General features: G+C 41.7%; 1 protein-coding gene across 1 annotated transcript; it reads right to left on the bottom strand.

Moving 5' to 3' along the window:
* LOC129119809 (interleukin-2 receptor subunit alpha-like) lies at nucleotides 1-14,955 on the bottom strand. Its single transcript, XM_054632006.2, has 7 exons — nucleotides 14,690-14,955; nucleotides 5,367-5,552; nucleotides 5,029-5,148; nucleotides 4,507-4,734; nucleotides 2,710-2,763; nucleotides 1,766-1,829; nucleotides 1-525 (listed from the first exon to the last, which is right to left on the bottom strand). Exons 1-6 carry the CDS (start codon nucleotides 14,763-14,765, stop codon nucleotides 1,786-1,788), a joined length of 708 nt encoding a protein of 235 aa, XP_054487981.2. The 5' UTR covers nucleotides 14,766-14,955; the 3' UTR covers nucleotides 1-525; nucleotides 1,766-1,785.
* Nucleotides 14,956-15,459: the final 504 nt, after the last annotated feature.

Raw genomic sequence — 15,459 nt, 5'->3', positions numbered from 1 at the left:
TTATCAGAAGGCTAATTAATGACTTTATTATACTATATCATTCTATATTGCATTACACTACATCTCAACTGAATCTGCACAAAGCACTCAACTCAACTGCCCAGCAGCTCATGCCTGTCTGCTGACCCACAGTGGGCACACACACACGGCCCCGACAGGCCAGGGAAACAAAACACCATCACTCTGGGTAAACAATCTCCACATTGCATTCTACTTTGGCACAAGACAGCCACAGCAAATGAGATAAGAATTGTTTTGATCATTCTTTCCTCTGCTTCTCTCACTGCTTCTCTCAGGTTCAGAGAATGTGAATCCCACACTGTAGGTGGGAAGTCATGCTGTCCCCATGAGAGTTGAGCTGTAACATCTTCTGCCACCTGCACACGTTGGATTTGAGTGTCCAGGCTTCCTCCTCATTTGCCACTGCTGGTCTTGGGGTCACTGGTACAATCTGGTTTCTTCTGTGGCAAGTCATTATTTTCACAAATTTGCATCTGAATGCCACAAATCCCTGAGAAGTCTTCCCTACAACAGGAAAAACACTTTATTACAGGTGGGAAGAAGCAGGTTTTCTACGGCTTCTTTTATATTTACTAGGAAAAACAACAGAGTATTTTTTGCAGAAGACACCATTTAGGGTGTTACTCTTTCATTTGTCAGTTATTCTTTCATCTGGCATTGGCTATTTCACCTTTTTTCCACCACAGAGCCAGTACAATGTAGATCATTCTTGATACTTTGTCACCTAGCATATTTTCAGAAATCCTAAAATGGCCCAGGCAATCTGCACCATGGTTGACTATCTTCACTAAAGCACACTTCAAAGCATTATCTATACTTTATATGGCTTTATCCAGCCATGAATTGACAAAAATCCACTTCTAGTGTGGTTTCACAAGGTCCTCCCTTCCCACTTTTCAAGAAAAATCCCCATTCAGCTAAGAAGCAGCAGTGATTAGTAAGGAACATGAAGAGAAAGAATTAGCAAAGAGAGAGCAGAAGAGAATTCCCAAATGAACATCTTGGCTTAACTAGGCAGGGGAGCCTGTGAACAGGAACAGCCTTGGTGCATCTCAGTGTAGTAACAGGAACAGGGAGGAGGCCAGACTGAAATAAATCTGAAGCACAAAGTTGTCATGACACAAGTCTGAAATTAGGGGGATGAAGTTAACAGAATTACGTGGTTGTGGTGGCAGATGCTCCCCCACACTTCCCACAGTTTGGCCAGAGAGAAAAAACTGATTGCATAATCTATCTGAAACAATGTATTTGCATAGTTAACCTTAATTTTCCCACAGAATAATCTCCCACCCATTATTTGAACTGCCACCCTCAGTTCCACAATGGCTGGGACAAAGATTGCTTTTTAGAATTACAGAATCACAGAATGATTTGGGTTGGAAGGGATCTTGAAGTCCATCTCATTCCATCCCCTTGCCATGGGCAGGAACACCTTCCACTATCCCAGGTTGCTCCAAACTCCATCCAACCTGGCCTTGGACACTTCCAAGGATGAGTCCACAACCTCTCTGGGCAACTTGTTCTAAGATTTTTTTATTTCAAAAGCTCTGATTCCTCCTCTTCTTGTGCCAGTATTTAACAGCTGAATCAGACAATCCCAAAATCCTGGCTCATATTTAACATCAAAGACTATGTCCAGAAATCTAAGGAGTGCAATAGGGAAAGGCTGATCCAGTTGATAACTCTTCCACCTCTAGGGATTTTTGGGTTAGATTTCACATTTTCCTCATTCTGTCCCACTTACCTTATTGGCTACTTGGTGAGTCACACAAAGGCAGTGGGAATGATAAGCAGAACAAGCCAGATAGCTGTAAAACCAGAAAATCAATATGGTTAGCACCTGGAGTTATCTTTGTTATTACATTTACTCCATCTGGGACAAACAGGCAAGATTAGGGATAGGGTCTCATCTTGCCTCTCTGCCCAGAGGCAGGAATTTTTCCATGTTTCCCCATTGCTCCCAGGACCCAATCAACTAGAGATTGACCAGAGTCAAATAACCAGGGACTGCTGATGTTGTGGTCTCTGGAGTAGTTTGCAAAACTCCTCCTTCCCTTCCTTCATCTCACTCCATTATTCCTTCTCACCATAATGTGCACTACAGTTTTCAACAGACTCCAGCTGGAATCAAGAGCCCTTGTGTAAAGTCTTGAGCATGTGCACAGTCAGACTTACCTAATTTCTATTCCATCAGCTAATGGCTGAGTGGAAAATGGGGAAGGGGGAGAAGAAAATCTCTTCAGACTGATCTAAATGCACTGGTGTAGCTGTGAAGAAATGTTCTATTTGCCCACCTTTTTTGTTCCTTGGAAAATGTGAAAAAACCTCAGCATTTAAATATTTACATTTTTTTCTGCTTTTTTTCCAGTTAAAGCGATTCACTGAATTCACAGAAAGTCTCAGAGAAAAATCTGAAAATGGCTCCATTTAAAAAACCAGACTTTTGGTTGATCTATTTTTTTTTACATTCCTTACAAATATTTGAAAACTTCTTTATAAAAGCCTAAGTGCTTAGAAAATCTGTTTATTCTGTCTTTACTAACTTCTCACACAATACATGGGTATACATTTGTCTTGCAGCATATTTAGTAGCTCTTCTAACAGAAAGGGATCTCTTTGGAATAGAACACCAAACTGAAAGACCAACTAGGTGCTCTGGGTGGTGAAGTCTTTAATAAAATGGCATACCTGTCACTGGCAGTGTCCCTGATGAGGAAGGGAAAGAGGACAGAAGATTCAAACCTATGGAGAGAGATAAATTCTTGATTTTTGTATCAATTTGCACTTCTGATGAAGAGCACCAGAGCAGTGATGAGGGCACAGTCAGGCAGAGCCAGCTCATTCCAGCACCAGAGCAGTTCCAAGGCTGGAGTCTGACAGCTTGCCCTCTGCACAGAACACTTTAAAATTGCCATGTTTGTTTCTTGGCCATCAACAGATCTTTCCAGCCTGGACACCAACATATCTGCTGACCTGATACCTGTTAATGTTGGGCATGAAGTGAAGTGGAATGGGATCCATCTAAGATCTTTACTTCATATCAGAGTGGAAGGATGACTTTCAAGGTGTCAAGCTAGTACTTGAAAACATGGTTTCAACCAGGACCTGGTTTTGTCCAGAAATGTAAGCTAAACCGTCCCTGGTGCAAGAAATTAATTGAATTTCTCTCTTATCCAGAAAAGGAAGGTCTAAACTTGCCCTAATATGGGGCAAGATTTTTAACAGGTGTCCTGTAATAGTGGTTTCTTGATAAATTTTTTGTGCTGAATGCTGAAGGAGAACTGAGAAAGTTCCAGCTTCATTACAGACATCAGATCGTAACAAATACAAACACTTTAGGGGAATAAATATTTGGTGCTGTGTTTGCAAGGACCTGACCTTGCTGAGGTTTGGGAGCATTTTGCAGGAAACTGGAATTACTGTTTCATTAAATTAAAGACCAAGGGGGCTTCTTTTATTGTCCAGTCCCATGTTTTTCACAATCCCAGTTTAAAAATTCTAAAATATTTGCAATTTTTAAATAGATGTAATTCCAATAGGCTGTATTATTTTCTAGGACTGGTGTGTTGAAGGGTTGTATCTATCAAAGCAAGAAATTCTTTTATCTGGATAGCACCAAGTGAAATTTTCAATGGTGTCGTGATGGAAGAGGAAAGACCAGACACCAAAATGTGACTTCTGTACCAGGAGCACTCTGAACCAGGCACCACAAAGAAACAGATCTATGAAATAGAGGAGAAAGTGCTGGGCTGATGCTGAAACAGTGTGTGCAGTGATCTGGTATGGTCACAAGGGCTGGAATGACAAAATGGGTTGAATTTCCCACTGACAGACATGCAATTTACAGATATAAAAGCCACGGCAAACTTTCACAAAGCAGAAATCTGTACATTTTCCTGGAAATGTGTGGAGTTTCTCCCATGAATAGGGACACCTATTTCATGGTTACTTCCCAAGGGATTGAGTGAAGGAATCTTCACTCTAATGTCTGTGTACATTATCATAATATCAGTGGTAAGTTATATTTTACTCCGTATCAATACTATTTCTTTTGTTGGCTTTAATATAGGTATCTTAATACAGTTTTATATTGTTATGATCTGCTAGTAGTTATTTAAATTTTATACTGTGTAGTAAGTAATTCTCATGAAAGCCTTTTGTCTGTTACCTCCTGTTCATTTGTCTTAGTAAACAATTCCTTTTTATATCAATATATTTGATTTGCCATCAACAGAACTTGAAGGACAGAGTGACTCCTTAAATTTAAACTGTTGATGAAATCTGAGGCTAAGGAAGGATTTGCCTTCATTTCAACCCCTTTCTGTGAAGGTGTTTAAATACACAAGGGAGTTCTTTCTTCCCCTCAGTGGCAGAACTTCTTTAGTAAATTTTTTGAAGCTCCCACTCTCCCCATGACAGCTGGGGGGTCTGAACTCCACATGAGCAGGTCAGGACATTGCTGTGGTGTAATCACAACCATCTTACCTGGCTCAATGGTCTGTGGTGGCCACTGGGTGCTGTCATTGGTGCATCTCATATCAAGGGGGGTCCAGAAGGTTTCTCCATTCACCTCCTTGCACGTCCTGCTGCCAAAGGTGGGGGGTCTCTTATCATAACCTGTCTGGCATTTGAAATGTAAGACTTGTCCCACGTAATGCTGTTGGGGCAGCCTTATGGAGGCATGTGGAATAGTCTTGGGAGGACTACAGAAACCTGTGGGAGCACAAGGCAGCACATGGTTAAAGCAGACAGATTTTGCATGCTGCTTTTGTTCCTGAAAATCTTGTGTTCTTAGAAAATATAGACAGGCAGGATATAGCAAGCCTTTCTAATTCTTGGTTAGGATGTCAAATACTCATTTGCTTATACTGTATCATGTTACTCATCCAAGATATTAGAGAAATCGTTTCTTTCCCTCTGTCTGCAAAATAATTAAATATTATTCACCATTTTTACACTACTTCCATGGAAATCACCAGGAGAAGTATTGAATGAGCTCTTATTTACCTTTTTGTTTGGACTCTGAAAGGTCTTGCTTCTGGGGTGCAGTGCTCATTGGTTCTAATTCTGGCTTCTGTGTAAGTTCCAACTCAGTCATGGGAGTCACTGATGACAAATTTTTCTTATCTGTGGAGAAGTTACATTTGTTGAGTTACAGCAGGACAAATATCAGAACAAATTGCCAGAGCACCCAAGCTTCTAGAGGTTGGATAAAACTGTTCCAAGTTCTAACTTAGAAAAATAAGCACAAAAGGTCTTTTGTTAATGCCCAGATTTGTTTTATACCAAGTTACACATGGAGGAGAAACACCTCTATGTATAGAAAAAAACCAACACTCACTCACCTAAGCATTTAAATCGTTTGTATATCCAAACAGCACCCTGCTGTTCAATCTTGCACTGAATTCCTGGGTATGTACTAGCTTCTCTGTCATAGCCAGGGTCACACATATAGTACAGTTTGGTCTCTGGTGGATACGTGTCAGCAGTAACATCAGCAAATTCAGGCTCTGGAAGGCGTGGGCATTGTCCTGGTTTAGGGCAAATTTGGAGGAGAATTTCCAAATTAGGGCCCCTCCAGTTAGCAAACTCCCACGTCCCCTCCCCCCTACTGGTTTGGGAAGGATTCCTCAGAGAGAAGTGGAAAGAACCTGTTTATTTAACAAGCACAGCACCCCCAGCACACAAAATGAACAATACCAGATGACACCGCTCTGAAAAAAGATGACAAATTCAGAAAGTCTCTCTTGGGGGTGGTCGCTCTGTTCTCAGTCCCTCTGGCACTGGGGCAGCTGCTGCAGCCACAAGGTGCAAACTCTTGGTGTTTCCCAGGTCCCAGTCCGGAGCAGGTTTGAAATGGTCAGAAAAAGGAAAGGAGAAACAGTCCAGGAAGAAATTGGACAGTTTAGCTAAACTAGCTAATGAGCAAAAGCAAGCAGAAGCGAAGCAAGCAAGAGCGAGAGAGAGCAAAGTGAAAAGCAAAAGCAGAAAAAGCAAAAGCTGCAGTCTCTGTGTCCCGCCAGGCTGATAAGAAAACCAAAACAAAACTTTCCCTCTTCAGAGCCGGTCTGAAAGCTACAGAACATAATATCCATCCAACATTAACAGAACACATGAATGGGGATACAAGCATCATAACGTCACCCTAGGACAGGCATACACCTGCAAGTAGAAAGCCTGAGAATCAGGACAGCCTGGCATTTTACTTTATGAATCAAGAGCTGCCCTATTCTCAATACCAGACATGTCCCCTAGATGGACAACATGAAACATTTTCTTAATGAAGAATCATTATTGTCAACATTTTCTTAATGAAGCTGTTAATAATTGTTTTGGAAAGCAGCTACCACCACCAGAGTGTGCAGCCCTCAGTCTATGGAGTGAGGCACAATAGACAAAAGTAAGCAATTAAAAGTTGCAATTGTCTATAAGCAAACATTGGGAATGGACATAGACTTTCAGTTCTGTCTGAGGACACCAAAGAACAGATTACTGTGAAATAAGTTTGCAAACCTAAATATAACTTGTCCCAAAACAAGGATGTGAAATGTTGTGTCATCAGCAAATCATATCGAAATATACTTCTCAATCAGTTGGAACGAATTAAGTTAGATCATTTCAGTGCACTTGAAAAGCCTGCTCAAGCTGAGCTGGGGACCCAGAGGTTGATAAAGGCACTACTTAATGATTATTTAAGGTCTAAAAGCTGAGAAATTAAAGAATCAAATAGTCTAGTTGCACCAGGCCTGGCACTCTGGATCTTTGGGTGCATGATCCATGGTCCTTTATGCTTATGCACAACAGCAACAGCTATCAGGACTGAAATTTCTTGGTCATCATATTCTCACATTTTCTGCAGCCATAATTAATGCAGCCTTTGGCAGGAATGACTGTCAAAGGCCCTCGAGTCCCCGATAGCTGTTCATCATTTGGTGTCTGCCCTTGACTCCCAAAGTGCTTTCTCCTTGAAAGACCAACAGCAACTCAACCTGTGACTCCCAGTCCCAGCCCTGCAGTGCCCTTTTCTTTCATTTCCTCACTTTGATATTTTCTGCCCTTTTCACTTTACTTTGTCTTGCTGTTTAGTAAATCACAAAGTTTGAAGAAGGCAACAACGAAAGGTATGTGAGCAGTTTAACAGCTAATCTGCATAAGGGTTGTTTTAATCCCCTTGTACCTTTGTGTTATCAAAGGATTCGCCTTGTAAATGACATCAGACTGTGGCTTTGAGAGAAGCAACTGCACCCGAAATAGTTAACCACATGTTTTACCACAGACTGTCAGGGTGATTAAAATTAAAGAGTTATCAGATCAGCAGCAAGTTGAGATCATATACTCTCACTTTCCCTGAAAGCTAAAAGCTTGTTTCCCTCAAGACTTCAAAAGCCTCTTTGAAGCAGATTGCAGATCTGAATCTCAGCATAAGGCACTCCAACCTACAACTCATTAGTCTCTTCTTAAGAAAACCCACAACATTTAACCAACTCATCATAAAGGGCAAACATTCTTTTAATTGATGATCAGATGTTGGGTTCTTCTGAACTTGCACACATCAGACAGGGATTGTGCAGAAATGGTGCACTTGAGAGAAGGCGAACATCCACATTGCAGCTGGATCACACACAGCCTTTCTTGGATCCAGCCTTTTCATTTCATCCACATTGCTCAAGTTCTTGTCTTTTCACATCTAAATAACTGCAGTATCTTCTTTGACCTTTACAACCATATTCCTTTCTCTGATTCAGAAAGAATTTTGGAAGGGGAATTTCCCAGGTCTTGTTGTGACCTTGTGCCTGCCTCCCTTTGACTTTTAACTGCTTCATTGTCACATAAAATACTTTGCTCCCATTTTCAAGAACCGTCTCCTTTGCAACCATCATAACCTTTTAAAACACTGGCTTCTCCTCCCATACTTCTCACCAATGTGCTTGATCAAAGTAGTCAACTTTTGGGTTTATTGTTGCACCAGTTCTCACACTGGGAGGAGCTGTGAATGAATACAGATGTTGCAAAATATCCTTTGCCACGATTGCTCTTAATTGTCTCCAAATATCTTATATATCTTCAGAAATGCTTCTCTTTATGTGGTTTTTGCTCCTCTTTCTAGAAAAAGTAGGCACTTGGCATGTAATCCATGCACCCTCCTGCCAGGCAGTTTTAGGGAGTGAAAAGATCCTCCCTGAGCCTCCTTTTCTCCAGGCTGAGCTCCCCCAGATCCCCCAGCTTCTCCTCATCTGACCTGTGCTCCAGACCCTTCCCCAGCTCCACTACCCTTCTCTGGACCTGTTCCAGCATCTCCATGTCTTTCTTTGATTTCATGTCATGGCACCTCCTGGAATAGTTTAGGAAGACTGCAGAGAGGATGCAGACCTGGTGAGGTCAGGGCCATAATGACCTCTGGAATGAATTATGCCTAAAACTTCATTCCATCTTTGTGCCCAAGGAAAATACATGGTTTGCCCCTAAAAAAATCAACATCCTTGCTGTGTGAGTGGTAAAATAGCCAAGGTATTGGAAGAATCCAGGGAGAAGGGAATGGCAGGGTAGATTTTTTTCTCTTCACCAGATTTCTGACTTTTTACATTTTTAGGAAAGATTAGTTTTGGTTTTGGGTTTTTTTTTTTTTTTTGTTGTTTTGCACCTTGCTGGTAATTAGTCAATCAACTTGTTTGAGTTGGCATGATATGAAAATGTCAATCTTTTCAAAGGCCAGCACACCTGGGCATAACCTGCCTCACAGCCTGTGGTGTTTTCCACAGCTCAGCTTTCTCTGGATTCTGCATCCCTTCTCAGCTTCTCCAGGGTTGCAATCCTGCTATTACTGGTTTGAAATGCTGCTCTCACATTACCTTGAGATGTCTTGATGTTTTGTTTGCCTCCTCATTTTCCCTCTGCACATATTCCAATTTTTCATCCCCATGACAAGGTGTTGTGTGCCACCTTTTCCTTCTCTTGCTGTCTGATGTCCACTGTTCTCTCATTCATTCATTCACAAAATTCATCAGCCCCTACAAATTATTCTCACTTCCCACACCCCAAAAGTGTCCTGGGACTCCATTTCTCTGCACTTGGAGGTAATAAATGGGCCAAACAGAGAGGTTGGTGTAATTGTGTTCACTGGGATTTAGCCTTTCTGTCAGTTGCAGAATTATGAGAACACTTAGCTCTCCTAAGGCAGATGGGAATTTCTGTGTCTCCCCATATTCATGGATTTTTTGGTGCCTACAGCATTTGTGGAAGTTCTGGAGGTGGTTTCAATTATTATGATGGAGTGGATGGAGACAAACCCTTGGAATTGTGTATTGAGACAATAGGTAGTTATCTGCTGAAGCGCTCCCTAAATCAAGTTTGAAAAGTTTTTTGAGACCTGCAAGCCTTGTCATCTGAGCCAACAGACAGGTGTGAGCTGGGGTGTCTGATGCCATTTGAGATGCCTCAGGGCATCTGGGATTTCCACACGAGCTGTCAGATATCAGACAGGAGATGCTGGAGGGAGAGAAACCCAGTATCTAAATCAGCATCAGCTCTTTCAGATTTCTTCCCTCACATTTCCCAGTCACCTATGTTACTCACCCAACCACAAAAGTACTCTTGGTGGGTGAGCTGGCAGTACCAGGCTTCATGAAACCCTCCCTCCTGTTTCTCTTCCATGTCTGAGCTGGCAGAGCAGTGATAGATGAGGCTCTAAAGCAACACCTTTAGTCCACAAGACGTGAGTGCGGAAAATTCGTAACAGGTATTTTTAGTGCTAGGTAAAACACAGAGAGTGAGTCACGCCACACTAACCTAAACTCAGAACTTCCTCTGTCACGTGGCTGTGTGTCACCAGCAGTGACACTATTCTGATCTCAAGTTAAAGCAGCAAGGTGCAAAAATAGGTCAATTTTCCCCTTACTACAAAGGCAGTAGGATGGGATTGGTAGGAAACTGAAGTTTTGGGCAGAAGCAGTGGAAGAAACCAGGCACTGCACACACCTGCCCAGTTCAGAGATGAAGAGCACCTCTCCCCAGAGACAACAACAAATCAAACCAGGTGAAAATGAAGATACTTCCCCAGCTGTGCCTGAAAAGCTAAATCAGCCCTGGGGATTTATGTGCTGTGAGAAACTGGGCTCTCTAAATGGTGCAGTCTCATGAAGATGAAACCGATACAGGCAAAGCGAAGAAATTGATACCAACAACAGGACTGAAATGGTAATGAACTTTTTCTTACTTCAAAACTTATTCCCAAAGGATCCTTTAACAAGCAAGCCTTATCTCTGCAGGATTCTTTCCCTCATTAATGTCATTTATTGCTTAAGTGAATTTGTAAGATGGGAATAGATCCCAGATGTGGGGTTGGGGTACAGACCCCAATTTTATTGTAACTTGCCTGTGAGATTATAATTTACTGTTCATTAGATTATAGAGAGATTATCTTAAAAATAATTTGTGTAATAGTGAGTCTGCAGTATGTGACAGAAATACCATGCAGATAAAATGACCAGGCACAAGTTTTAATATAAAGAGCAATGGAGGAGAGACCAGCCTTAGGGGGATGGAGTGGGTTTGAATATTCCCAGCAGTGGAGAACAAGAATCTCCTGTTCTAAGGATCTGGCAGTTCAGTTCCTGCTGAGTTTGCTGTGCCAGATATCTCTGTTCAAAAAACAATGTAAAATAAAGTAGAATATGAACTGGGACCACAGAAAACTGGGTTTGGGAGAAATGCACTTCTCTTACCTCTTGGCTTAATCTTGCTGACCAGCTGTTTGCATTGACCTGGACAGTGGAATCTAAAGCAAAAAAATCCCATATACAGCAAGGCTAGAGCAGGTTGCACAGTGGACTCAGCTTTGTCATGCTAGGCATAATTTCTCCTCAGGAATGTGCCTTCTTAGCTCCTTCTGTGAGAAGGGGAGCTGGGCAAACCTCTCCAGACACACCTAATTTACCTTCTCCAAAGCAAAGCTTTAAGGTGCTTCTTTCTTTTTATCAGCTGCAGTGGTGGAAGAACCTTCTTCCATGCTCATATTGATAATCAGAGTGCTTTACCTGATGTATTGATAGATCTCACACCTGCCCTAGCAGAGAGGCTGGGCTGGGGACTTGAACTCAAAATGTGGAAGAGGGAACATTAGCAAAGAAGGAAGAGGAAGGAAAACTAGCCTGGGCACAGTGTGCTGCATAGAAAATGCACCAAGTAAAGAATGGGGAACTTTTGTTTTTGTTTCTGGGTGTTTATAACATCCTTGGTTCTGTGGTAAAGCCACAGAGCTCAGACTCTGAATGTAACCACGGCACATGGTTTTGTAGCAGAACACAGAGCCAAGTTTTGAGAATCTCATACATGAAAGCCTTGTTTTGGTGTGTGACACTTCTGCTTAATCTCAGTAACCCACATGTCTTTGATATTTTCATCTAAAAAGAAACAAAAATTGTCTTTTTAAACAACAGCAGAGATACAGATTCTTTCCTTTGCCTGGAATTTTCTCAGTCTTGCTTTTTGTAGGGCTGAAAGGGCAGTAGAGAATATCCTCTCTGAAAATAATTAAATGATCTAACAAGTGTGTGTCCCAGTCTTGGAAAAGTGAAAAAAAAAAGAGGTCTAGTGGGGAAATTTTGATTTCAAATATGTGCTAAGGACTCATCTCACCTGACTTAGGGACTTAGCATGGTCATGGAACTTTGCCCTGGAGATCTCAAAAGTGAAAGGGAAGTTTTCTGCACACGAACATGATTTTTCTGACGTGATGCATGAAGTGTTTTTCCACATAGAGAGGGTTATATATTCTTTATGTGAAGGCTCACACTTTACAAAATAAGAACACCAAGAAAAAGCAGCAGGTGACAGAGTGCTGCTCCCCTGGCAGGGCTGAGGAACAGGGAATCAAGTGAGGAAAATCATGGAAGAGCTTTGGAAATGTGAGTTTTAGGGGAAGCATTGGAGGAGATGGAGCAAAGACTCAGTGAGCCACGTTGTTCCAAAATTCAGGACCAAGGTCAGGGAATGGAATCCGTGGGTAGAAAATATCCAGAAGCTGGGCTTTGAAATAGCATTAATACAACAGGGAGAACAGGGCAGACAAAGCTGAATGTTGAGGAGATAGGGAGATTAAAATGACAACAATCTGAAGGCAACAGTGAGCAAAGTCAGGAGCAGTGGCTCTCTAGAAGTATCTAAAATCTGGATTTTCTTCCGCAATAAAAGGAAAAAGGACATTAGATCTCACCTCTGAGGAGGTGGGAAAACGATTCCCCCAGCTGAAGAAGCAGGTACTGCAGGATCTCTGTCTGTAATATCTGCTTTTTCTCAGTAGGATCACACTTTTAAAACTTTTTTTTTTACTTTTTTTTACTTGTAGCTGCATATTGAGCCCTTTGTTGCTGAAGGCCACTGTAGCTGAAAGGTTTATGAAGGTATTTGCTCTCTAGTTGACCTTACAATAATCACTTGTCTGTGTCTGACAACTTTAATGTATTCTGCATTGCTTTTCAAATCCATGGGAGCCAGCACTAATATGCAAGTATAATGGGAAAGAAATTCCTCTCATTTACATGACTGAGATCTGGTACCCATCTTGTGTGAATGAAATTCACATGAATGAATTTCTTTCTTTTGTGAGTTTTAATCCTTCCCAAGTTTAGGTTGCAAATCTGTTCAGTGTATCCCTGTATGATGAACAGCAAGATGGAATGGTTGTAGGAGCACAGACCAGCTTTTACCCTGTGTGTGACCCTCACTTCAGGCTTCACCCACGCCTGCAGCTTCCAGGCACTGCTGCTGTGCAGGATAAAGGAGATAAATGTGATGCTCTTCACAGGAAAACCAGCATTTCTCTTCTTTTTGGCACTAAGGTGTAGTTTAATTTTTATTAAATGAATGATCATCCCATGCCTGAGCTTCCCCAGTCCCCCAGGACTTTTCCCTCTCAAAACTCTTTGGGAACTATCAGTGAAACTGTTCTGTAAAACAAAGTGTTTTTTATTTCCTTTTCCCTCTAATTATATTTATTCCTGATAGTGCATTTTTACAAACACCATCTAGGGCTGGATGTATTTACAAAACTGAACTTGCAGTGCTGGGACAAGCTGAAAATAGTGAGGCAAAATAATAAAGTACTGTATGTGCTGGCCTGGTTGATTTTTGACCAGTTTGACCCAGCCCCTTTCCCTTTGTTTATGTCTATTCCCAGGTCTCTTTGTTGATCCCCTTAAGGAATTAAATCAACAGGTCTTACAGCCACAATGCCTTAGTGTCTCCATGATTAAAAACCCCTAAATTGGTGAAAGGGTGGTGTTTCTACCTTAGCATATTATTTGCAGGGAGAAATCGCAAATATATATATAAATATTATGTTTAAACATTGGGAAATACATTGAAAATAAGTATAGGAAGCTGAGGAAATAAAAGCTTAGAAATACAGTGGGGAATGCAATCCTGTGCATTAATTCATTCAGTGGTGAATAAAATTACATGAAATAGCACAAAATGCAACTGCTCTGAAACCCCTTGATTTTTTTCCAGAAAACCAGAACGGTTTCTGATAAACGAGAACTGCCAGAAAGAAATTTCATTACATGTTCCAGGCAGAGTAATTCAGAAAGTGTGATCTGGGGAACTTGACTCATCCCAGAAGTGATCCCACTGACACATCTCTGGCTGAGCAGCTCGTGGTGCTGCTCCTGCACGCAGCACCAAACACTTCCCCTCCTGGCCTCTGGTTCCTCACCTGGCAGTGAAAGGAGAAGGTGCAGCATTCACTGGCAAAATAGTGAGAATAAAATCACCTGGGGCTTCAAACCTTCCTGAAGGTCCTTCCTGCATTAATCAGTTCAGTCATTAGCAACACACTCTTCCCTTGAGATGGCCAGCCCTGAGGAAAATTCCCAGCCCTGCTAAGGATGATCCATCAGCAGTTACAGCACCAGCATATCTGAGAGCCTGCCTTAGGCTGTTCATACCTCTCAGCCTGGACATCATCATCAGACACAAAAAGAAATATCACATTTATGGAGCGCTGAGAATGGAAGGGATTTTTTTTTCCCCCTGCCTTTGAACAAAGCAGTTTAAATTTAAATACACTAATGCATCACCAGACCATTTCTCAATGCACCCACTTGTCACAATAAATAAGCCAAATCTAAGCAGTGTCACCATTTATAAATGTGTAAAATTATGCTGAATTGGATTAGCTGTCTCCATTCACAGTTTATAGGCACAGCTGATTGAAAGGCATGGCTGAAAAAATATTTCATTTCTATAGTATCCATAGCAAATTTGGATGGTATCTTTTAACTAATAGCATTGACATAAATTTTACCTACAGGGGTGCTGGCATTTCAGTGTCTATTTTTGTTTCCTAAAGTTACAAGCAAAATGGAAAAAGGAAATTCAAAGGGCTGCCTCAGGCTGCTTTGATCTGCCCACTGTTCCAGTGATGGGTTGGAGGATACATATATTAGTCAAACAAAAAAATATCCTCTAAAGCTCTGGATTTTCTGCAGTTGACATTTTGTGGGCACAGAACCCATTTCTCTCATTTCTTTAGAATAATAAATTCCTTAAGCTCCTTAACATCTTTGCTGAAAGGAGTCAGGATGTTCTGACTAAGTTTTGGTGGTTCTAACAGCCACCAAAAAACCCAAATCATTTTTTCCCTCCCCGAAAGGCAAAAAAAGTCTTTTACCTGTCCTGTTCCCCTTCATGAATCCAAACAAGAGCCACATCAAAAGCCACTTGTGCTCCTTGGGACTTGTCCCCATCTTTTCTCCACACCTCTGAGGATGGTGAAGTTTCTCAGAAGGGATGAGCTGTTGCCAGCCAAGCCAAGGAGCTGATTACTGCCTGCTGAGGCTGGCTGGGAGCATCACCCACGTGTGCAGAGAGGGCTTTGGTCAGCAAATCATCGTTTTGCTGGCTCCACAGGAAAGAACAAAGGCTGCTTTCTGTTCAAGTATTAGTCTGTACTCCAGGAAACCAAAGTCAGTGCTCGGCGTGGCAGAGCGTGCCATCGTCTGTAGGAAGTGGTTTGATGTGACTATGGTCACAAGGGTTTTCAGGATGAAGAAGAGGCAAGAATGTTGACTTTATGATCAGAAGGTTTGATGTATTATTTTATAATATATGTTACATTAAGACTATACTAAAAAGAAATAGAAAGGAAAAGGTTTCTTCAGAAGCTAGCTAAGCTAAGAATAGACAAGAATGAATAACAAAGATCTGTGTCTCAGACAGAGAGCAAGAGCCAGCTCTGCCATGAGTGGTCAGGAAATCCAAACATCCACAGGAGACCAATCCCAGGTCTACCTGTTGCATTCCACAGCAGCAGATAACCATTGTTTACTTTTGGTTGCTGAAACTGCAGCTTCTCACAAGGGAAAATCCTAAGAAAGGATTTTTCATGAAAGATGTCTGCGACGGTTTGACACATCAGAGCTCCTGGCTCCACAGCTCTTT

Source organism: Agelaius phoeniceus, chromosome 5, assembly GCF_051311805.1.
Source record: "Agelaius phoeniceus isolate bAgePho1 chromosome 5, bAgePho1.hap1, whole genome shotgun sequence".
NCBI classification, from domain to species: domain Eukaryota; kingdom Metazoa; phylum Chordata; class Aves; order Passeriformes; family Icteridae; genus Agelaius; species Agelaius phoeniceus.
The sequence above is the reverse complement of the archived record's forward strand: the minus strand, read 5'-3'. Positions and strand labels throughout refer to the sequence as shown.

Coding starts and splice junctions, on each gene's coding strand:
- LOC129119809 (XM_054632006.2), bottom strand. CDS start 14,765: ATGGGGACAAGTCCCAAGGAGCACAAGTGGCTTTTGATGTGGCTCTTG. Junction 2,764..4,506: donor ACCACAGACCATTGAGCCAG/GTAAGATGGTTG, acceptor CTCTCTCCATAG/GTTTGAATCTTCTGTCCTCT. Junction 1,830..2,709: donor AGGGACACTGCCAGTGACAG/GTATGCCATTTT, acceptor CTGGTTTTACAG/CTATCTGGCTTGTTCTGCTT.